Source organism: Haliotis cracherodii, unplaced genomic scaffold (genome assembly GCF_022045235.1).
Source record: "Haliotis cracherodii isolate W230 unplaced genomic scaffold, xgHalCrac1.p SCAF_3, whole genome shotgun sequence".
In the NCBI taxonomy this organism is placed as follows: Eukaryota; Metazoa; Mollusca; class Gastropoda; order Lepetellida; family Haliotidae; genus Haliotis; species Haliotis cracherodii.
The window spans coordinates 52,756,924-52,779,873 of NW_027266286.1; the positions used below are offsets into that span (position 1 = coordinate 52,756,924).

At 43.1% G+C, this 22,950-nt stretch overlaps 1 protein-coding gene across 1 annotated transcript; it reads left to right on the forward strand.

Moving 5' to 3' along the window:
* The first annotated feature begins 5,913 nt into the window (after window positions 1–5,913).
* LOC139474961 (3-oxoacyl-[acyl-carrier-protein] reductase FabG-like) lies at window positions 5,914–21,837 on the forward strand. The gene is made up of 9 exons (XM_071258164.1): window positions 5,914–5,989; window positions 12,007–12,140; window positions 14,233–14,325; window positions 15,826–15,911; window positions 16,762–16,855; window positions 17,483–17,552; window positions 18,412–18,448; window positions 18,985–19,048; window positions 21,335–21,837. Exons 1-9 carry the CDS (start codon window positions 5,944–5,946, stop codon window positions 21,476–21,478), a joined length of 768 nt encoding a protein of 255 aa, XP_071114265.1. The 5' UTR covers window positions 5,914–5,943; the 3' UTR covers window positions 21,479–21,837.
* The last annotated feature ends 1,113 nt before the right edge of the window (window positions 21,838–22,950 follow it).

The following is a 22,950-nucleotide window of genomic DNA, read 5'->3' on the forward strand; positions in this document are numbered from 1 at the left end:
TTCATTATCATGATGTTATATTGGGGAAAAAATATTGTATATATGACTGAATTGTTTTGGTATTTATAAATTGAATAAGTAACACACATTTACACATTGACTAACATATGTATTATGTTCAACACCAGAAGAATCCCAATCTTAGATCACACAGGTGACGAGGATGTCCGGATGTCCACGACGCTACAAGGTGGACAGGAGGCATGGCCCAGTCGTCTAAGGCACCGCAATTCGCTGTGCAGAGTTGCGTCCCTTGGGCACGCCAGAAACCTATGATTGTGGGTTCGAATCCTGGTTCGCCCCGATTATGTTACTAGATTTGTCAGCACCGAAGTGGTAAACGTCTGAGACCTGCATCACTTCGGGCTTTCCTCCCACATTGAGCTGACAAGCAGTGATATATATTACTGGAATACCGTTGAAAGCGGCATTATCCCCAACTCACTCACTACAAGGTGGACATATTAAGTTTAATGAGAGGTGATCAAGTCACGTTATGGCTGAAAAGGGTGAGTTTAAATCTTAACTCAGTCATCACTGAGTTGTGACTATTTCAGGTAGGTGTATTCCCCACAAAGGCTCCTATTTTGACACGGCTTGTGTGGTCATCGCGCTTATGTCCAATTTAAACGATGTTAATTACGGTAATTTGAAGGGTCGTTTGGGTTCCGGCTTAGTCGCGACACTTGGACTGACGTACCATCCCTGAACTACATATGCCCTCTTTCTTCGGTCCTGACAATCTGGAATGTGCGAGAGGTACAGTGTCAGTATCCGAGGGCCATTGGGCCTTTACCGTAATTCCCCCAGCAATCACAAAAAGATTTTTGTCGTTAACAGCTTTTGTTCACCTTTTTGTGTTGCTGGTCCAACTCACTCTATTTGTCAATGAATTAAGAGACTTCAACCACAAAGCGTCGACCTCGGTCAAAACTCGGATTTCCGAGATCAGTTTCTGGTTTGAAAGTTATGGTGGCAACCAATCTCATTAAAATCAGATCTTAGTTTTCGCTACCGCTAAACAAAGATCTGAGGACATCCCATTACGGGTCACTTCAGAACGACCTTTCGCGAATTTCGACCGACCAATGAAATGACTGACAAGAAATCGACATTAGACAATCAGAAGGCAGCTTTCTCGAGCTTAACGACACTAGTTTCAAACTGGCGACTACGCTTCGAAACATATTTTGACGTATTCTCGACTAAAAAAAATAAAACTGATAAGAAGAACATTCTGGAATTTCTTATAGATGGCCTAGATTGTATGGATATAATCACAAAACCCGTAACTGTCGTTCGGTATACCCCGTGTTAAATATTTCGTGGTTGCATGATTAGAAAACACATTCCGACTATCCCTTTCATGATCTGGTAAGCGACGCCCTGATTGGTTGGACGAAAGGTCGTTCTGACGTGACCCTTAATGGGATGTCCTCAGATCTTTGTTTAGCGATAGCGAGAACTAAGATCTGATTTTAATGAGATTGGGTGGCAACAAGACGAGAGCGGCGCGCAACAAACGCGCTAACTTGAGGTCCGCTCTTCGTTAATGACCCAGGTTTTCTACGTCACAACACTACCAACATAATGACTTACCATTTGTAATTTTAGGCCTGTAATATAATTAAACTCAAATCAGAAATCAGTGAGCAAAGTTTTATTAGTTTTAATCAGTTTTGTTTTGCACTTACAATAAATTATACAATGACTCAATATCCATCTGACAAATTCAGTCACATGCTGTATGTAAAGATTTTGTGTGGAATTTTTCAAAGCTATATACAGTAACAGCAAAACCGTAATCCAGCTGCTTCTGAACATCATGCCTCTGCAACAAGTTATTCTAATAGATCTGGATAGAGAATAGGTCTTCAGCAACCCATGCTAGCCGTAAGAGGCAACTATATTCTTCGCCTGTAAATAATCGAGTCTGGACCAGACAATCCTGTGATTGACATCACGATCATCGATCCACGCAATTGGGATACAATGACAGTCAACCAAGTCAGCGAGCCTGACCACCCGATCTCGTAAGTCGCCTCTTACAGCAAGCATAGTCGCCTTTTTCGGCAAGCATGGGTTGCTGAAGACCTATTCTACCGTGGATCTTCACGGGTCTTCAAGCATCAGAACTGTCAGAAATAGGTCATGTCTTGCCAATTACCTTCTCGGAATCCACCTAACAGAGGGCCTTTTATAGTGAGTCAGGACCCACACACCAGTGACTGTGAATATGAGCAAATGACCCGAGGCATCAGGGCACGACGACCGTTAATCCGCCAAGTCACATATCCCCACATATCCACCCCCTGTGGGTGTTTTGTACAATAAATATTCCTCTTCTTCTTCTATCCGAACATACAATCCATTTTAGTCGTCTTTGAAGACAAGCAAGGCTTTCAGGGAGTCTAGCACATGTCCAGCATGAGAAGACGACGGATGTGACCTTGTCGTCTGAACGCTTGCTTTGTCCTGCTCTGCTATGTCTGTCCACATGTTTTGGCTATTCCTATTACAAAACTATGGGCACGGGGGAAGTCCGGGTAAGGCATTGGTCTCCAGCTGCAGCTGTACTAGCTGGTCGAAGAGGGAATATCATGGATTGGGTGGACAGGCTCGACGACCTGGTTGATTGCATGTCACAGGGGAACGATGCTCATAATATCAATCACTGGTCATCAGTCAGCAATATTCTAGCTCTATAAAGGCGGTCTGTCATTAATAGAGTCTGGAGCAGGCAAACCAGCGATTGATGTTATGATCAAAGTTCCCAATCTCACATTCGGCGTGTTCAGTCACGCCCAGTTATTCCAGGGTCCCCTGAAGGTAGATTAAAACGTACCACGCTGTAGGGTTATTATGGTTGCAGTCAGCCAAGTCAAAGGGCCAGTTGATCTAATCCTCATTTTAGTGGGCTCTTCAGACAAGTGTGTTTGTTTACCGGCGCACTCAGCAATATTCCAGCTATATGACAGCTGTCTGTTAATCATCGAATTTGGACCAGATTATCAAGTGATTGATATCATGACAATCGATCCGCACAGTTGGGATCCGATGACATGCATCCACCAAGTCGTCGTGCCTGAGGATCTATTCTAGTCCGGATCTTCATGGTTGCTTAAGACAGGTATGAATGAGAGGAAACCTATCCTAGCCCGGATCTTCACGGTTGCTTAAGACAGATATGAATGAGATGAAACCTATCCTAGCCCGGATCTTCACGGTTGCGTAAGACAGATATGAATGAGAGGAAACCAATCCTAGCCCGGATCTTCACGGTTGCTTTAGACAGATATGAATGAGGGGAAACCAATCCTAGCCGGGATCTTCACGGTTGCTTTAGACAGATATGAATGAGGGGAAACCAATCCTAGCCCGGATCTTCACGGTTGCTTTAGACAGATATGAATGAGGGGAAACCAATCCTAGCCCGGATCTTCACGGTTGCTTTAGACAGATATGAATGAGGGGAAACCTATCCTAGCCCGGATCTTCACGGTTGCTTAAGACACATATCAATGAGAGGGAACCTATCCTAGCCCGCATCTTCACGGTTGCTTAAGACACATATGAATGAGAGGAAACCTATCCTAGCCCGCATCTTCACGGTTGCGTAAGACGGATATGAATGAGAGGAAACCTATCCTAGCCGGGATCTTCACGGTTGCGTAAGACATATATGAATGAGAGGAAACCTATCCTAGCCCGGATCTTCATGCTTGCTTAAGACAGATATGAATGAGAGGAAACCTATCCTAGCCCGGATCTTCACGGTTGCTTAAGACACATATCAATGAGAGGGAACCTATCCTAGCCCGCATCTTCACGGTTGCTTAAGACACATATCAATGAGAGGGAACCTATCCTAGCCCGCATCTTCACGGTTGCGTAAGACATATATGAATGAGAGGAAACCTATCCTAGCCCGGATCTTCACGGTTGCTTAAGACAGATATGAATGAGAGGAAACCTATCCTAGTCCGGATCTTCACGGTTGCTTAAGACAGATATGAATGAGAGGAAACCTATCCTAGCCCGGATCTTCACGGTTGCGTAAGACAGATATGAATGAGAGGAAACCAATCCTAGCCCGGATCTTCACGGTTGCTTTAGACAGATATGAATGAGAGGAAACCAATCCTAGCCCGGATCTTCACGGTCGCTTAAGACACATATCAATGAGAGGGAACCTATCCTAGCCCGCATCTTCACGGTTGCGTAAGACAGATATGAATGAGAGGAAACCTATCCTAGCCCGGATCTTCACGGTTGCTTAAGACAGATATGAATGAGAGGAAACCTATCCTAGTCCGGATCTTCACGGTTGCTTAAGACAGATATGAATGAGAGGAAACCTATCCTAGTCCGGATCTTCACGGTTGCTTAAGACGAATATGAATAAGAGGAAACCTATCCTAGTCCGGATCTTCACGGTTGCTTAAGACAAATATGAATGAGAGGAAACCTATCCTAGCCCGGATCTTCACGGTTGCTTAAGACAAATATGAATGAGAGGAAACCTATCCTAGTCCGGATCTTCACGGTTGCTTAAGACAAATATGAATGAGAGGAAACCTATTCTAGACCGGATCTAGACCGGTACTTCAGACTAGTATGAACTAAAATATTTGAATATTATTACGTGGGAAGGAAGATGGGGAGATGTCAACCATCTCTCATGCTGCAGGCTTATCACAACCATATTTAATCCACTATGTCCGTGTCATAGCAGTCACAAACTTGTCTGAGGCAGGCATTGGTGCCTTCAACTTATGTCTGTCTCTGGACAAAGGAATGAGCAACATATACTGCAGTCAAACAAAACGGCCGCTATTACCCTGGGCCCCGTTCCATAAAGCGATCGCAGAGCTATGGCTGTCCTAAGCCTGTGTTAAAGAATGGGAGTTACGATCGTCTTAGCGCTAAGATCGCTTTGTGGAACAGGGCCCTGAACTATTATAACACAAGCGTCCTCTTACTTTAACTACAATAGTTCAGGGCAAAACTATGCTTTATTACAGTACAAATGGGGAGAGAGCAAACTTTATTTCTTAAACAAATGTTCACATATTACGCCATAGGGTACTGTCACGTGTTTGTAAACTTTCTGGTGCAGGGTTCATACCACAAAGCGATCGTAGCGCAACATCTTCCCGAGGCAAGTCCAAACTGAGATCAGAGGTGGAATCTGATTGGTCAACAGGAGGGACATAGAAGGGACATAACTCGCAATAGCCACTGGTGGCGCTACTATCGAGCTTAGAAATTCCAGTCTAGTTCATCAAGGGTGGAAACTGGACTTGTAGTTGGTTAACTCACTTGCCTCGGGAAGATGGACACCAGCATCAATTTCGTAAAATATATGTTATTCCTGTAAAAGAAATTCAAGGGAAATGTTAACATTTGGATTTGAGAAATTGATTCTATAATTCCTACGAAATAAAAAAAAAAGATCAAATGCCGAAAACTACAAAAGGCTTCAGCAGTGGGGGGCTCGGGTGGCCAAGTCGTCTAAGGAGCCGCGTTTCGCTGTGCAGAGTTACGTCCCTTGGGCACGCCAGAAACATATGATTGTGGGTTCGAATCCGGGTCGCCCCGATTATGTTTCTAGGTTTGTCAGCACCATACCCGTGCTCGTGGGTTTCACCGAAGTGGTAAACATCTGAGACCTGCATTACTTCGGGCTTTCCTCCCATATTAAGCTGACATAACTGGAATACTGTTAAAAGCGGCGTTAAACCCAAATCACTCACTTACTTACTCTCTTCAGCAGTGGCATATCCTGAGCTTGGTGTGAACGGAAACTGCAATTTTACCAATGACGAGGATTGAGAGTAACGTCCCTTGTGCCTATTGCCTCATTCTCTTAACTGGTGAAAAGGAGGTCATTGTCCTGGCTGCAGTTCTTTGTGTCAGACTACTCATTCATTGACAGGAGAAATGGCGTGTATTGGGAGACTCGATGACAAAGTTGCGCTTGTGACAGGTACGTGATCTAGGACTGTGTATATATGGTGTCTGCTTAGAATACAGGGATAAAATATCAATTTTTCAAAAGTCATCAGTGCCTGGTGCAGGGAGGGGGTTCTGATAGCGTGTTGATTTCGTTGTTTAAGTAAATTTGATTTTAGTTTACATGAGGCGGCCCAAGGGGACCCGCCCCTCCTTTTTTTCAAACAAAAACCTCGATCCGTCTCCACCCATCGCAGAGTGCAACTGCGACTTCCTTTGCTCAGAACTTGCAAAAGGAATTTTGAGAGCCGAGTCGCGTGACGTGACACCATGCAGCACCACAGGCCCCTGAAGCAGGATAGTGATATAACTGAAGCACTGGACCCATATATATAAATAGACTAGGAACCTCAATCGCCATCTTGGCCGAAGTTGAAATCGGCTGTATCGTTGAAATTAAGTGGAAATGTGTGCATGTTATGTTCACAATGCTCCACACCTCCCTCCAAATACGACCTGCATGCCACAAAACTTTATTTTTGGCAATTTATTACCTATATCGGGCGATTTTATCGACATATTGGCTCAGTCGCGGCTGTGGGTCACGGAAGTATACAAAAATCTCCGCGCTCAATGGCCTCGAGCGCTCTGATTGGTAAATATCCCCATGTGCGTTTGTTATGGTTGGAGCGCGGACCAATCAGAGCGCTCGAGACCATTGAGCGCGGAGATTTTTGTATACTTCCGATGGCGAGTGACGTACCTTGTCTATTTATATATATGGGTCCAGTGTTACAGTTATATCACTATCCTGCTTCAGGGGCCTGTGTGCAGCACATGCCTCAGAGATAAGAGCTCGAGAGAACTCTTGACTTTTTTTGTAGCTGTGATACGGACATTATTCCTTTTAAGACCACGTAGAAAAACGCTCTTGTTCAATTATTTTCCGTTTATTTGAAAAATTGTTTTAATTATTTCAATTGTTTATATCAAATTCAACCTTGACATTCAAGACTCGTCCATCTTCAGTTTTACATATCTGAAATCACAAGGCTTATCAGTTCCATGTTCCCCCGTGTTCTCTGATCCCAGCGTTTTATACATGGTGTCTGTCGGAATCATACAATCGACTCTGCTTCATGCAGAGATTTCTATTGGATATGGAAAGGGTTTTGTCGCTTTATTTATTTGAAACAGAACGCACAAACGACTAGGGCTACAACGATACAGGAAGGTCACGATACGATACGCATCTCGATATTCTGGTCACGATACGATACGCATCTCGATATTCTGGTCACGATACGATACGTATCTCGATACGCAATGATAAATAAAACAAGACTTAAAGCATGTCAAGATTGAACATTTCATGATTTTGGAACAGTCAAAATTATTGTATAATAACAAGACTACTGAAGTTGGAACTTTCTCTAACTTTCCTTAAAAACAATTCAAAGTTCAAACACCAGAAACTAATTAATGTACTCCACCGGTGATACAACTTCAAAGAATTTTATCAGGAATAATATATTTCAATATCGTGTTACCTTAGTTGCAGCTTTTACTATATATATATATATATATATTTCAAATTATAAGAACCACAAGTGTAGCATTTTGGTACTGGTGATTGCTGTTGCAGGATATTTTTACGTATGGAACAATTTGATCAGTCACCTTAGGGACTTCCCGTGCTACATGTATTTCGATTGCGAAAACGTTATGTTGACATATATTCGCCAAATTGCCACACACATGACTTTTAAGGAGTCAAAGTATGGCATTTTTAATATATGTATCCATTCTCTAGCAACTAAAGTTCGTTTCAATACGTCAAAAGCGGTAATCTGACCGTGGTTGCAGTATCTCTTCACACACGATTTCACATAACTTAATGAAAACAATATTAAATGAAATTTTGAATAAAATTAATAAAATGTATTACAAACACAAGTCCAGATATATAATGAACACGTTTTAATAACAAGATAGTATAGTAATGGTATTTGATTGCGTACTTCAGTTCGGATTTGCTGACAGGTATTTCCGGTGTTATGTGCTTGCGGGGATCAGCTGATAATGTTTTTTGAGATGGGGAAAAACATGTCGGTGTAAAACCTGAGCTTATTAAAAATGTAAGTACGTTTTGGGGAGCCATGCGTTACCGCGCGCTATAACCAAGTTAGCGGTTTATTGAAAGGCACAATAGCGAGGAAACGCTTTACTTGAGATTTGCGTTCCGTATCGTGGCGTATCGATAAATGGGCCCACGTGTATCGTATATCGTATCGTGGGTCAAGTATCGCGATGCATCGGAATATCGGTGTATCGTTTCACCCTTACAAACGACTGGTCCGACTTTCAAATATTGCTAATTTAGTATACTTGTTTTTACTCAGTAGTTGAATGTATGGCATGTGATAGCGGAATGACACGACGTTACGCTACTGTTTCCCCGGTCACTGGACCAGTGTGCATTCGATTTTCATTCTCAGCTCCCTGGGGAATATACTTTGCGTTTTAGGCATCTTTTGATTTTTCATATTCTGCCATATTACGTTTGACCTCCACTTAACCCCGCTCAGCTAGACTAACTGCGTTTTCAACAGCCAGTGTGGAACCTTAGGAGAACCTTTGTTCACGATCCCAGTAAAACTCTAAAACTGACCACAGATTTCTGATCCAGGTTATTTTGAATATAAATTTACTTTCATTGACTGAGCAACAATTGTGTATATGATATATCATAATGGAGTTTTACAGGGATGATACAGATTTCCTGAAAGAGGGAATGCAAATATACATGAAATTTCAAACATTTTTTTCTTCGCCACGACCTTTTCGCATCAAAACACCCCGCTTTCACTCTTCCGGTGGGTGCAGATTTTTCAAAAGGGTGCAGGGATGAGGGATTCATATTGTCCTATTGATCATTGTAGCTTATCTTTTCACGGACACTTATAATAAGACAAGGAGACAAGATATGTTGAGTGCACATATAGCTCGTTATAGTAGTATACGGCCCCGGTAGAATACTCTACATCCCCAACGTTACCGCAATGCAAACACAACGTTATCACAACGTTGTCACAACGTGAAATTGTTAGCTGGGAGAGACGTCTCTTTGCTTACACTGTCTCGGTGAGGTGAGGTGAAACTGGGTTTAACGTCGCGTCCATGATTATTGCACTTATATAGCGACGTGCATACACGTGTGTGTGTGTGTGTGTGCGTGTTTGTGGCTGCTTGTACTAGTCCGGACTGATGCCGATTTATAGTGCTTAGCCCACTGAGATTCCATGCCGCAGTTTGACATGAATACCCCACTCAGACACAGTATATACACAGACTCCGACCCGACCAGTCCTTGTTTTTGACCCTAAATGCCGAGCGCCAGACAGGGTAACAACAAGTACCATCTTTTAACGTCTTTTCGAACCCCGGACCTTCCGCTCTCCGGGCGGACGCTCTACCTCCAGACCACGGAGGCGGTCCACACTGTCTCGGGATTGTATATATGACACACATTGAACAATGTCGAGTTAATGTGCTGAATACAGGCAATAAATGGATATCATGAGCCATGTAGAACCAAACCTCGACATCATTTTGAGGCATCAGCAACTGTTATGCCTGAAAGAAGTAACTTTCAAACGTATCCATGGCAACAAACTGTCAACCCTTTATGTTTCCTTCAAAATTCTTTGTGAAAGAGATTATTTACACTGGTAATCTATATTATAAATGTCTGGTTCAGTGAGTGAGTGAGTGAGTTTGGGTTTAACGCCGCTTTTAACAGTATTCCAGTTATATCGCGGCGTGTCAGCTTAATGTGGGAGGAAAGCCCGAAGTGATGCAGGTCTCAGACGTTTACCACTTCGGTGAAACCCACGAGCACGGGTATGGTGCTGACAAACCTAGAAACATAATCGGGGCGAACCGGGATTCGAACCCACAATCATAGGTTTCTGGCCTGCCCAAGGGACGCAACTCTGCACAGCGAATGGCGGCGCCTTAGACGACTGGGCCACCCGTGCCCCCCTGTCTGGTTCAGTATGGTTCCTGTTATGTAATAATGATTAGAAAATAAAACCAAAGAGAACTATCCCTAAGTTACATCATTTAAAAAAACCAGACAATTTTATTGAACTATCAGTACAATAAACCACAACTTATGAATATATATGATCTGCATGACTAGATTTATTTTTAATCACATTTTCGTTTTCAAAGCCATACTGAACCAAACCTAGGAATATATGGTAGGCATTTATACTTTTTGATACCAGTAGATGGTTGTCTTTGGTAATTGAGCCAATGAGGGTTGGAGTTTCTGCCAGTTTCATCGCTATTTGTGTCATCCTGAATCATATTGTTTGGTGTAAGACTAAAGACCTCTCTATACATGGGCATACACTCCAAACTCCATTTTTTATTATATTTGTGGTTGGGTTCAGTCTGGCTTCATGGTATCCATTTTTTAGGAATACTGAAACCAACCACACTTGGCTGAACTCACGTAATCTTCCCGAGGCAAAAGAGTTGACTGACTTTAAAAGTCCAGCTTCCACCCTTACCTAAGTAGATTCCAGTGGCTATTACGGGTTATGTCCCTTCTATGCCTCTCCTTTAGACCATTCAGATTCCACCTCTCGAAATGACTTGCATTTGTTTCAAACAAAATGGCGTCGACCAGTCAAGACATCCTGATCAATAATCAAGATCTATTTTGTGATAAAATGGGTCTTACATCGTGAAGTGCACCAAATTACGTGCGCACCTTGATTAAAAACATGAAAAGATTTGGAGAATATCTGCTGACAACGAGTTTGGCGGTGCACATGCTTTGCAAATCCTACAATCGATCGAAATCTGCATGACAGTTTACCAGTCGGATTTCGATTTCGTTGCGTGTCTGTGCATAGACTCGTTAGTCCAGCCAAAATGTAACTCCATAATACCAGCCTTGTTCTTTTATATATAGTCATTTAACTCACCTGCCTCGGGAAGAAGCACTAACGTATACCTTCTGCAAGTTCCCACAATAACCAAGCTAAAACAATACCAAGAGCAGCGAACAAATGCATGTTCCACTATTTAGGTTTTGTTTGAAACTGAAGGTAGCGGAATGGGCCTTAGTCCTGGGCTATATCATTTTTGATTCCGGGTGTTTTGGTTTTCAACCACAAGCAAGAAGTGTTTTACCTGTCATATAGAGCGACAGAAACACCAAAGTCAGCTTTATAATGCAAGTTTCTATAATTTGATATTTGTTTAAGTTCTTATGACAGCGTCTGCGCGGAGACTGCGCTGCACCCATATCCAACATAAACAGTCGCGAGTTGCACGGGTTTTATTATTTCAATGTGCAGAAAACCTGAAAAAATCGAAGTAAGTTCTGGTATGATGGGCAGTGTTTGTGTGTAGACCAGTAATCCGAAAAAAATCGTTTTATCCTCATTTACGTGGTTCCAAACCAGTCAGATTAAAACATCTGTTTGCTTAAAACTAAAATTTCTAGCTCCATTTACTAATATTTATTATTATTTAACACACACTCAATCCGCCCTCGTTATAAGTGCAATGAATATTTCTTGCTCTTAGACACAGCTATAATAAAATATATCGTCTTTACTCCTCTTCTGAATACCCTTGGATTGTTTAAGCCGAAGAGTTTGATCACAGCCTTGTGGGTTAAGCGTTCGCCCGTCACGCCGAAGACCCCGGTTCGATTCCAGTCATGCCTTGATATTGCTGGAATATTGCTAAAAGCGGCGTAAAACCATGATCACTCACTCACTATTTTGAAAATAGTTCTCGCAATGCAATAATATCTGCCTGCGACTAATAATGCTTCATGTATAAATGTTTTCTATTTTAATTTACAGCTGACTTATCTTTTATATAAAAATATGAGCAAGGCTTCTGTTATGTATGACAAGGATTGCATGTGCATTGTACTGGGGCTTTTTCACAAACGGCAAGGGCCAATGTCACCATGTGGTTTGGCTGATGATATGAACAATAATCTTAACAAACAATTTTCAGGTGCCAGTTCAGGTATTGGAGCTGGGACAGCCATATTGTTTTCTCAGCTGGGAGCCCGTGTCATCATCACGGGGAGAAATGAGGAAAACCTGAAGAGGACAGCAGAGCAATGCAGCCAGGACTCCAAGTATAAGGTGAAGGTCATTAACACGCTGGGATACCCATGTTCTGTGTATGACATGTCAGGTGACTAGGCTACCCAAATATAAGGTGAAGGTCATAAACATGGTGGGATACCCATGTACTGTGTATAACATGTCAGGTGACTAGGCTACCCAAATATAAGGTTGAAAAACATTAACACAATAAATTATATTTTGGCTGAATAGCTGAACTTGTTAATGCATTCATGTTCCTATGAATGTAAAACATTAAGCCACGCCCACTGAAGCGGGCTCGTTTAACCATTACAGAACGGGGAATCTCATATTCCCTTTCTGCTAACCTGTATCGTAATGCACAGGACTTTACTGCAAAATTCATGCATAGGCATCGCGTAAACCGCCCTTCGAGACTGAATTATTCGGAGGAGCGAAACAGCAAACGCGCAGTCTCGCTCGCTCGCCCGGTTTTGTTTCCTTGCCTGCGTTCCACAAATTTCTGTCTCCGGTTTCATTTCTAACTCGCATTTTTCCAGCTGTGTCTTCTCGTTATCGAGGGGCGGTGGGGTAGCCTAGTGGTTCAAACATTCGCTGGTCACGCTGAAGACCCCGGTTCGATTCCCCACGTACACTGGCACAATGTGTAAAGCCCATTTCTGGTTTCCCCCTTCGTGATATTGCTGGAATATTGCTAAAAGAGGCGTAATACCATACTCACTCACTCACTCGTTATCGGGAAACTGATGTTTGAATCTGGAGGTTAATGACCATATAGCATTTCAACAGCCGCTCGATCTCTCCCTGACATTTTTAATTTGTTCCGGTTCGTTACAGTCTGACACGGAAGAGGCAGTTGCATTCGTCAACACTAGCCCATTTCCGTAACCTGCAAGAAGACTCGTCCCCCTATCGATGAATGTTATGTGCGAAAATACGACAAACCAATCAGAATGCGCGTATGATTTCAAGTTCTTCGTCAAAGAATCCCTCAGAAATATTTTTTTGATTTTACATGTCTTGCATCGAAACATATACCCATGACATAGGTCTTCAGCAACCCATGCTTGCCGTAAAAGGCGACTATGCTTGCCGTAAAAGGCAACTATGCTTGTCGTAAGAGGCGACTAACGGGATCGGGTGGTCAGGCTCGCTGACTTGGTTGATGCATGTCATCGTATTCAAATTGCGTGAATCGATGCTCATGATGTCAATCATTGGACTGTCTGGTCCAGACTCGATTATTTACAGACCGCCGTCATATAGCTGGAATATTACTGAGTGCGGCGTGAAACAACAAACAAACATATAAGGTAATATGAGATCTAAGTAAATATAAGGTGAATGTCATTAACACATTGGAATACCCATGAACTACTGTGTAGAACATTTTAGGTGACCAGGGATTCAAGAATGATATAAGGTTTCATGTAAATCTCTTGACCTACTGTTTGTTTGTTTGTTTGTTTGTTTGTTTGTTTGTTTGTTTGTTTGCTTGCTTCAAGTTGTTGTTTGACACCGCATACGACAAGCATAGTCGCCTTTTCCGGCAAGTATGGGTTGCTGAAGACCTATTCTACCCCGGATCTTCACGGGCACCATGAATTACTGTGTATAGCACATTTGGTGAACGGGGATCCCACTATAAAGTGAGTACTTACAAATTTGAACGTCTATGAAGTACAACATATTTAGCAACGTCAGTCTGTCACGGGTTGGTAAACACTACGTTCCTCCACACACACACACACACACACACACACACACAAACACTCACCTGACTACATACGGCCGCTATGCCGTACTCCGTGCATTAAGTTATGTGGACCCTATTGTCACCGTATTGGTAGTGGTCTGTATATCCTGTATACAATTGTTTTGTGTTAAACTTTAGAGGTTGCATGATTAGAAAACATATTCCGCCAACAATGTAACATAACAATATGAATATTTATTATATATTTTTTATTACGTGTTTGAATCCTTATCTATCGTGTAGTTGTCCGATTTTCGATCACGAACGTTGATACTACTTAATTTCTCTTATCCGACATACTCGTTAATCCGACATAATAAGATGCAACCATCGATGTCGGATTAACGGGACTTGACTGTATATCACCCACAGCCTGTGCTCATAATCGGAGACCTGACTAAAGAAGAGGACACTCAGCGTATCGTGGATGAAACCATAGCAGCTGCAGGCAAACTGGACATATTGGTCAGTAGCAGATCTCACGCTTTCGCGAACACCTTTTAACGTGACTATGGAAACAATCGGGAACAAAAATTGATTTTTATTTATAAACCTAATTTAATTCACGCCTTGAACAATAAGATTTCTTATGAGCATGGAAATGGGTTTTTTTTCGCTTTTATTATTATGGTTATGATGTCCAGTGCCGAATACTCTTTGTCAAATATACGTGAATTCTGCAACTGGCACTGTTTCCTAACATATAGCGTCATGAAGCAAGGCATTGGAACTTCAGTCTTGCCCGCTGAAGTAAAGCCAGTGAAGTGGCCTGAGTCAGAGGCATGTTATTGCGATTGGAAACCTTCATTGACCCAAAATATTCAAGCCCTTCCAAAAGTGATGGTAGAATTGAACACTTTATAACTGCAATATAAGTTTTACATAAATTATTTATTTGTCGAAACTGCACGCAATTGCTTAAAATGCAATCAAATGTTTAAATGATTTCGGGGGGGTGTCGGAGGAGCATGCCCCCGAACCCCACTACAGTTTTCCTCTTTTTGGGGGGGACAACCTGCTCACATCACCAGGAGGTACACCAGTGCCCCGCTAGGCTGTCACTGTAGTCCAAGTGTGCCATGCGGCTTTCGCTGGAGTCCAAGTGTGCCAAGCGGCTTTCACTGTAGTCCAAGTGTGCCATGCGGCTTTCACTGTAGTCCAAGTGTGTCATGCGGCTTTCACTGTAGTCCAAGTGTGCCATGCGGCTTTCACTGTAGTCCAAGTGTGCCATGCGGCTTTCACTGTAGTCCAAGTGTGTCATGCGGCTTTCACTGGAGTCCAAGTGTGTCATGCGGCTTTCACTGCAGTCCAAGTGTGCCATGCGGCTTTCACTGGAGTCCAACTGTGCCGACTGTTAGGCTTCACTCAAAGAGCTGCCTAAGTTGATCCGTGCTTTAATCCAAAACCAAACCAGCCCTATTGTGTGTCGCCGTTTCTCGACGCCATGGATAGCCGTGCATGCTATTGCCAACTGTAGCTGGTTGCCCAGGTGACTGTTTAATTACTTTCTGCACTATATAAGTGCATTAATCATGTACGGAACTCCACCGTGACATCTATCTTTACGACAGTTCTTACCCTAAGATAGCCTTGTGGTCAGAAAACAAGGGCAGAATAGGTTCCGAGTACCCGAGCTTGGTGTAGGACATATTAGGATCAGGTGCTTAGCCTGTGTAGCCAATCCTGGCTGACTGTGTGTACCTAGCCATGGGTTTTGGTGCCAGATTCATCCCGTCAGGATACAGCGTCTTCCAGCATCATACTCACACTCTCAGACTGACGAAAGTGAAACATGTCAGCAAGTTGTACCAATTAGGGTTTTACTGGCACATTCAGCTCATTGTGAATTTTGACACCTGCTCAAAGTACTCACCTTGAGTGATTCATTAAAAAAAAGGTTTTTACCAAGACTAAATATTTTTCAGACGTAACTTCTTTTGTGAATAAATTGCAATTTCTATTCAGGTCAACAATGCTGGGATATATTATCCTAGCTCTGTTGAAACATCAAGTTTAGAACGGTTCGACAAGATAATCAACACTAATGTCAGGTAAGAATACAGTGCTGTAAATAATAGGAAGGTTCTGACGTGACCCGTCATGGATGCCCTCAGCTATGTGTTAAGGAGTAGCGAGAGTAAGTGAGTGAGTTGGGTTTAACGCCGCTTTTAACAGTATTCCAGTTTTATCGTGGCTTGTCGGCATGATGTGGGAGGAAAGCCCGAAGTGATGCAGGTCTGAAACGTTTACGGCCTCGGTGAAACCCACGAGCACGGGTATGGTACAAACCTTGAAACATAATTGGAGCGAACCGGGATTCGAAACCACAATCATAGGTTTCTGGCGTGTCCAAGGGACGCAACTCTGCACAGCGAATCGCGGCGCCTTGGACGACCGGGCCACCCATGCCCCCAGCAGTAGCGAGAACTTAGCCAACATTATCGCTCCCCTTCTATCACCAAACACATGCTTATGGGTTCCACAATAGGCATACAACTCACTCACCTCGCCTCTGTCACATCCGCCCTCCCCAATATTGATAGGTGTTCCGGGTTTAAACACCTCATTTTACGGAATCCCATTAGGGCCACAGAGTTGGGGGTTTTTTGTCTTGGAAATTCAATTTCTTATTTGACAAGTGACAGCTCAAAGCAGAAAACTTGAATTTTCAAGATAATGAAAAAATGTCGTGACCTTCATAGACTTCCGTACACTATCAGTCTTTAGTCTTTATTTTGCTCCAAAAAAATAAACCAGGTAGTAAAAGCTTTGAGGCAGCCATGTGATTAGCAGATTCAAATTTCACAATGAGTATTAATTTTATTTCACACATTGAAATATATGAAATAAATGGCTCTTAGTCGTGCAGGCACCCACTTCTTGATTGCTCCCCGTTTAAAGGTCTGTCTACCATATAACAATGCTGTGTGTGCCGCACCTAATGAAGACAAAAGGCAACATTGTCAACGTCTCCAGTTTGGCAGGACAACGTGCGGTAGGTGGCACTGTGTTCTATTGTGTTCTGTTCAAACATTTAGAGTATAGTTTTGCTTGTTCGTTGTTTACCGCCGCACTCAGCAATATAACAGCTATATAACGGCCAATCCAGTGATTGACATCATCAGCATCAATCCACCCGATTTGGTTCAATGACATGCATCAACCAAGTCAGCGAACCTGACCAACAGATCCCGTTAATCGCCCCTTACTACAAGCATAGTAAGCAAGCATGGGTTGCTGAAGACCTATTCTACCGGGGATCTTCACGGGTGTACTATCATGAGCATCGATCCATGCAATTGGAATAACGATGACATGCATCAACCAAGTCAGCGAGCCTGACCACCCGATCCCGTTAGTCGCCCCTTACGACAAGCACAGTCGCCTTTTACGGCAAGCAAGGGTTGCTGAAGACCTATTCTACCCCGGGTCTTGTTTTAACTATTGCAAGACCGCTTCAGTTGTTAATGTTCCCACAAAAGCCAGACGTAGCAGGCACCATGGTATGGTGTTCACGTAAAGGAACTAGGATCAATTCCGTTTATCGTTTTACTATTTGTGATGTTATATCGCTTACAGTGACACTTAATAGTACATACTAATTTACAACAACCTGTTTCAGTTACCTAATAACTTGATCTACTGCATGTCAAAGGGTGCCCTTGATCAGCTGACCAGGTGTGTAGCCCTGGGTGAGTACGCATGCTTTAATACAGTGTTGTGGAGAATTGTGCGAAAATTTTCGTAGCTTGAAATTAAGAGTATGTCACAATCTCATTAAAATCAGATACTAGTTCTCGCTGCCGCTTAACAAAGATCTGAGGACATACAATTACGGGTCACGTCAGACCGACCCTTCGCAAACTCTGACCGACCAATGGAATGTCGATGGTTTGTCCGAGTCAGGTTGCCCTTTGAGAAGCTACAGAAGAAATGTGGATGGCAACTCCCCCAGAGCGAGTGAAGACCCTTGCATGTGTGCCACCACGAAATAACACCATACGTTACCTGATCTCATTTAAGTCAGATCTTACTTTTCGCTACCGCTAAACAAAGATCTGAGGACATCCTATTACGGGTCACGTCAGAACGACCTTTCGCGAATTTTGACCGACCTATGAAATGACTGACAAGACGTCGACATTAGCCAATCAGAAGGCTGCTTTCTCGTGCTTTACGGCACTAATTTCAAATTGGCGACTACGCTTCGAAACATATTTTGACAAATTCTCGCTTAAAAATCTGAAACCTGAACAAAAGAACGTTCTAGAATAGCTAACATATGGTCTAGATTGTATAGATTCATTTTTAACGTTTTCGAGGCTGCATGATTAGAAATCACATTCCGACTGTCACTTTCATGATCTGGTAAGCGACGCTCTGATTGGTCGGATGGTTACAGGCCGGCAAAGCCACATTTCGAAAATAGATAGATTGATGAAAGGTCGTTCTGACGTGACCCCTAATGGGATGTCCTCGGATCTTTGTTTAGCGGTAGCGAGAACTAAGATCTGATTATAATGAGATTGGAGTATGTCACTTTATTCACAGATTTGGGCCCCAAACAAGTCAGGGTTAATTCCGTAAAGTAAGTCTATTTTCATCAATTATCATTTGCAGCATCGTCATCACTAAGCATTTGCATCACATTCAGCAACCCATACTTGTAATAAAAGGCGACTATGCTTGTCATAAGAGGCGACTAACGGGATCGGATGGTCAGGCTCGCTGACTTGGTTGACGCATGTCATCGTATTCCAATTGCATGGATCGATGCTCATGATATTAAACCCGTGAATATCCCCGGTAGAATTGGTCTTTAGCAACCCATGCTTGCCGTAAAATCACTTGATTTTCCGGCCAAGACTCGAGTATTTACAGACCGCCCTCATATGGCTGGAATATTGCTGAGTGCGGCGTAAAACAACAAACAATCAAAGCATCAATATTATTTATCATTATAACTTACCACTGGCGTCAACATTATCATCATCATTATCATAATCACATCATCAAGAAGAAAAACTTATTTTAATTTGCTCTTACAAAGCAGTGGTAATTTACTAGGAAAACAAAGAACGTCATTTTAGAAGTGTTCTAATCATGCGTTTACTGTGTCAACAGTCCTGGGCTGATTGACACTAATATCTTCAGACGAGCTGGACTGAGCGAAGAGGAGTCTGCCAAGGTAAATGGCCTTAAACATGTTGTTTGTATTTTGTTTAGCGCCGCACTCAGCTGCATTCTAGCTATATGACGGCGGTCTGTAAATACGACCAGACAATCCAGTGACTGGCATCACGAGCATCAGATCTACGCAATGACACCCATCAGCCAAGTCAGCGAGCCTGTCCACCCGATCCCGTTGGTCGCCACTTTCGCAAGCATGAGTTGCTTAAGACCAATTCAAACCCGGATCTTCACTGGACTATATATTTAAGTGGACGTCTTCCCGAGGTAAGGGAGTTAACTGACTGTAAAAGTGGACTTTTATTGTCAGTTAACTCCCTTGCCTGAAGAAGATGACATGTGCACGGGTCATCAGAGGTGGGCTATGTTAGCTTTTAGGGGATCGGGTCAGCTGTTTTAAATGTCAAGTGCATGTGAAGTAAACTTTTTGAAAAGATATTTCAGTTATGTGGCGTGTCAACTTAAAGCCAACGTTGACGCAGGTGATAGATGTTTACTTATTTGTGAAAACAAAATGCATGTTGTGATTGTTTAACAAGCTTTTAAGAAATTTCAATAACCTATAGTTGTCACCCAAAAAGTCCGATGTACAAGACAACCTTAGCGTTACGACAGTCGTAAGTCTATGTTACGGTATGGGAGGGACGATCACCTTAGCGCTGAGACCGCTTTGTACAACTCTATCCAGGGCCTCGTTCCTCAAAGCGATCTCAGTGCTAAGGTGGTCGTAACTCCCGTACCTTAACCTCGACGTACGATAGTCATCGCGTTGTGCAACGGGGCCCTGCAAGGATCCTAAAAGCGATCGTTGCCTAAGACCAACTTTAACATAGACCTACGACAGTTGTAGTGCTGAGATAGTATTGTGGGTCACTAATAGCCATAGTATCGTCACGCTTGCCTTTATCCACGTCATACTGCGAGTCAAACGTGTGATGTCAAGGTCAAGGATCAGGTGTTACCAAGGCGTGGCTTGATTGATTTTTTTTAGATGTAATGGAGGTTATTTCAAGTATAAAGCAACGTGCGTCTAAGTGTGTGTGGCTCCTCGTACTTGCCTGGTCTAATGCTGGTATTATAATGCTATATAGATGCCATGTCGCAGTTTAACATAGATAACACACTCAGACACCGATCGGACCAGTCCTTGTTTTAGCCGCTGAATGCCTAGCACAAGACAGGGTGACAACAAGTACTAACTCTTAAAGACTTTTGGTATGTACAGAGGAGACGTTAGATGTTTCCACTACTTTGACAGCTGGTTGGTCAGTGGTGATCCCTGGAGCCACCAGTGGCTGCACATCGCCCAACAAAATGAGCTCGGTCTGCTTCCAAACAACGTCAATTCTAACGACAGATGATAAACTTGAAGCGTTTTTGACCAGGAGTCAGAAGCAGTGGAACTAAGCTTGCTGAAACCTTTGTCATGACCTGTTCATACCTATTGTATTGGCAATGTGACATGTGATCACATTAAAAACCAATGTGCAAACTTTTGTAAGAATCCACTACGCTGAACATTGGTTTTTCGATTCATACCTCAATGAACCGAAACAAAATCCATAGTCAATCCTTTATTAAACCTGTTGTGGATTTATACAGATGCAAACCGGCTTTGACGTGTTTACCTCCATAAGCGCAAAAAAATCAATTCTTAATGAACTCACTGATTGAATGACCCAAGCGGGAAATAGGGCTACAAGAGGTCGCCTCCTGATGCTGGTCATAAGGGAATGACTTAACGCTGCAGATAGTCAGGTTCTGTAACTTGCTTGATTGCGTGTCATCGTACCCCAACGGCATGGATCATAGCGCATAAGACCCGTGAAGATCCGGGGTAGAATAGGTCTTCAGCAACCCATGCTTGCAGTAAAAGGCGACTATGCTTGTCGTAAGAGGCGACCAACGGGATCGAGTGTCCAGGCTCGCTGACTTTGTTTATGCATGTCATCGTATCCCAGTTTGGTGGATCGATGCTCATGATATCAATCACTGGATTGTCTGGTCCAGACTCGATTATTTACAGACCGCAGTCATATAGCCGGCATATTGCTAAGTGCGGCATTAAACAACAAACAAACGTTACGCATAATAACAACAATAACTTGTTTATCTGGTTCAGACTTGATTATTTGAATATCGTCGTCATATAACTGGAAAGTTTATGGAATATTTTGTTGACACGATTTTTATTAACTCATGATCAAATGTTTGAAGCCAGCGTCCTGAGCGAGAACGTCAACGCTGTTATTCATGTCGCTTGAGAAGTCACTTCATCTTCCAGATCATAGAGCAAGGCAAGGAATTACATGCCCTTGGTCGTGTAGGAGAGGTCAGTGAAGTTGCCAGCACCATCGCCTTTCTGGCCTCCGACAACGCGTCATTCATAACGGGCAACACGGTGGCCGTTGATGGTTGTTTTCGATAAATGCCTCGCAGTCAATTCCACCCTTATGCTTATAATTCCCTTAACACTGACATATATATCCCTTGCTTCTCGCCTGTACTTCCCTAAACACAGACATATATATCCCGTGCTTCTCGCCTGTAATTCCCTAAACACAGACATATATATCCAGTGCTTCTCGCCTGCAATTCCCTAAACACAGACATATATATCCCGTGCTTCCCGCCTGTAATTCCCTAACCACAGACATATATATCCCGTGCTTCTCGCCTGTACTTCCCTAAACACAGACATATATATCCCATGCTTCTCGCCTGTACTTCCCTAAACACAGACATATATATCCCGTGCTTCTCGCCTGTAATTCCCTAAACACAGACATATATATCCCGTGCTTCTCGTCTGTATTTCCCTAAACACAGACATATATATCCAGTGCTTCTCGCCTGTATTTCCCTAAACACAGACATATATATCCCGTGCTTCTCCCCCGTACTTCCCTAAACACAGACATATATATCCCAAGCTTCTCGCCTGTAATTCCCTAACCACAGACATATATATCCCGTGCTTCTCGCCTGTTATTCCCTAAACACAGACATATATATCCCGTGCTTCACCGCTGATCACGTGATCTACAGCCCCGACACAACCATCATGGTGGGAAGCCGAATATGGTATTCCAGTGGTGTGCCAGCTAAAGTCGGATCAAATGCTGAACATGACTATCAAAACCTAAAGTCGCTACGGAGGAATACTAAAGAACATTTTCACATTCGAGGATGTTCTTTCTACGAAGTTTTCCATGGACGTTACGTACGGCTCTTGATCAAATATTGTTTGATCAGGGTCACAACATTCAAAGCCTTTGGACCCGTGAAGATTCGGGGTAGAATGGATCTTCAGCAACCCATGCTTTCCGTAAAAGGCGACTGTGCTTGTCGTAAGAACTGACTTGGTTGATGCATGTCGTCTATTCCAATTGTGTGGATCGATGTTCATGATATCAATCACTGGATTGTCTGGTCCAGAGTCGATTAGCCTATTTAAACAACTAACAAACAAATCTTTACCGAGGTCGGTAAATCGGCCTTAGTCCGGACTAGTACCGTGAACGCGAGGTTAAACCCCATTTCACCTCACCTCTTTAGCGAGGTCGGAAAGCAAAGCATCTTCCATGAACGACTCTAGGTGGGCAAGACCGCCTCCATGGTCTCGTGGTAGAGCGCCCGGAGAGCGGAAGGTCCGGGGTTCAGTCCCCGGCCGCGTCATACCAAAAGACGTTAAAAGATGGTACTTGTTGTTACCCTGTCTGGCGCTCGGCATTAAGGGGCTAAAACAAGGACTGGTCGGCTCGGAGTCAGTATACTGTGTCTAAGTGGGGTATTCATGTTAAACTGCGGCATGGTTTCTCAGTGGGTTGGCACTATAAATCGGCATCAGTCCGGAGAAGTACAAGCAGCCACACACACACACACACACACACACACACA

Bases quoted from the DNA above. Each gene is read 5' to 3' on its own strand.
- LOC139474961 (XM_071258164.1), top strand. From the start codon at position 5,944: ATGGCGTGTATTGGGAGACTCGATGACAAAGTTGCGCTTGTGACAG. The intron at 14,326-15,825 runs GTCAGTAGCAGA...ATTTCTATTCAG, and splicing joins CAGGCAAACTGGACATATTG to GTCAACAATGCTGGGATATA. The intron at 17,553-18,411 runs GTGAGTACGCAT...CTTTATTCACAG, and splicing joins GACCAGGTGTGTAGCCCTGG to ATTTGGGCCCCAAACAAGTC.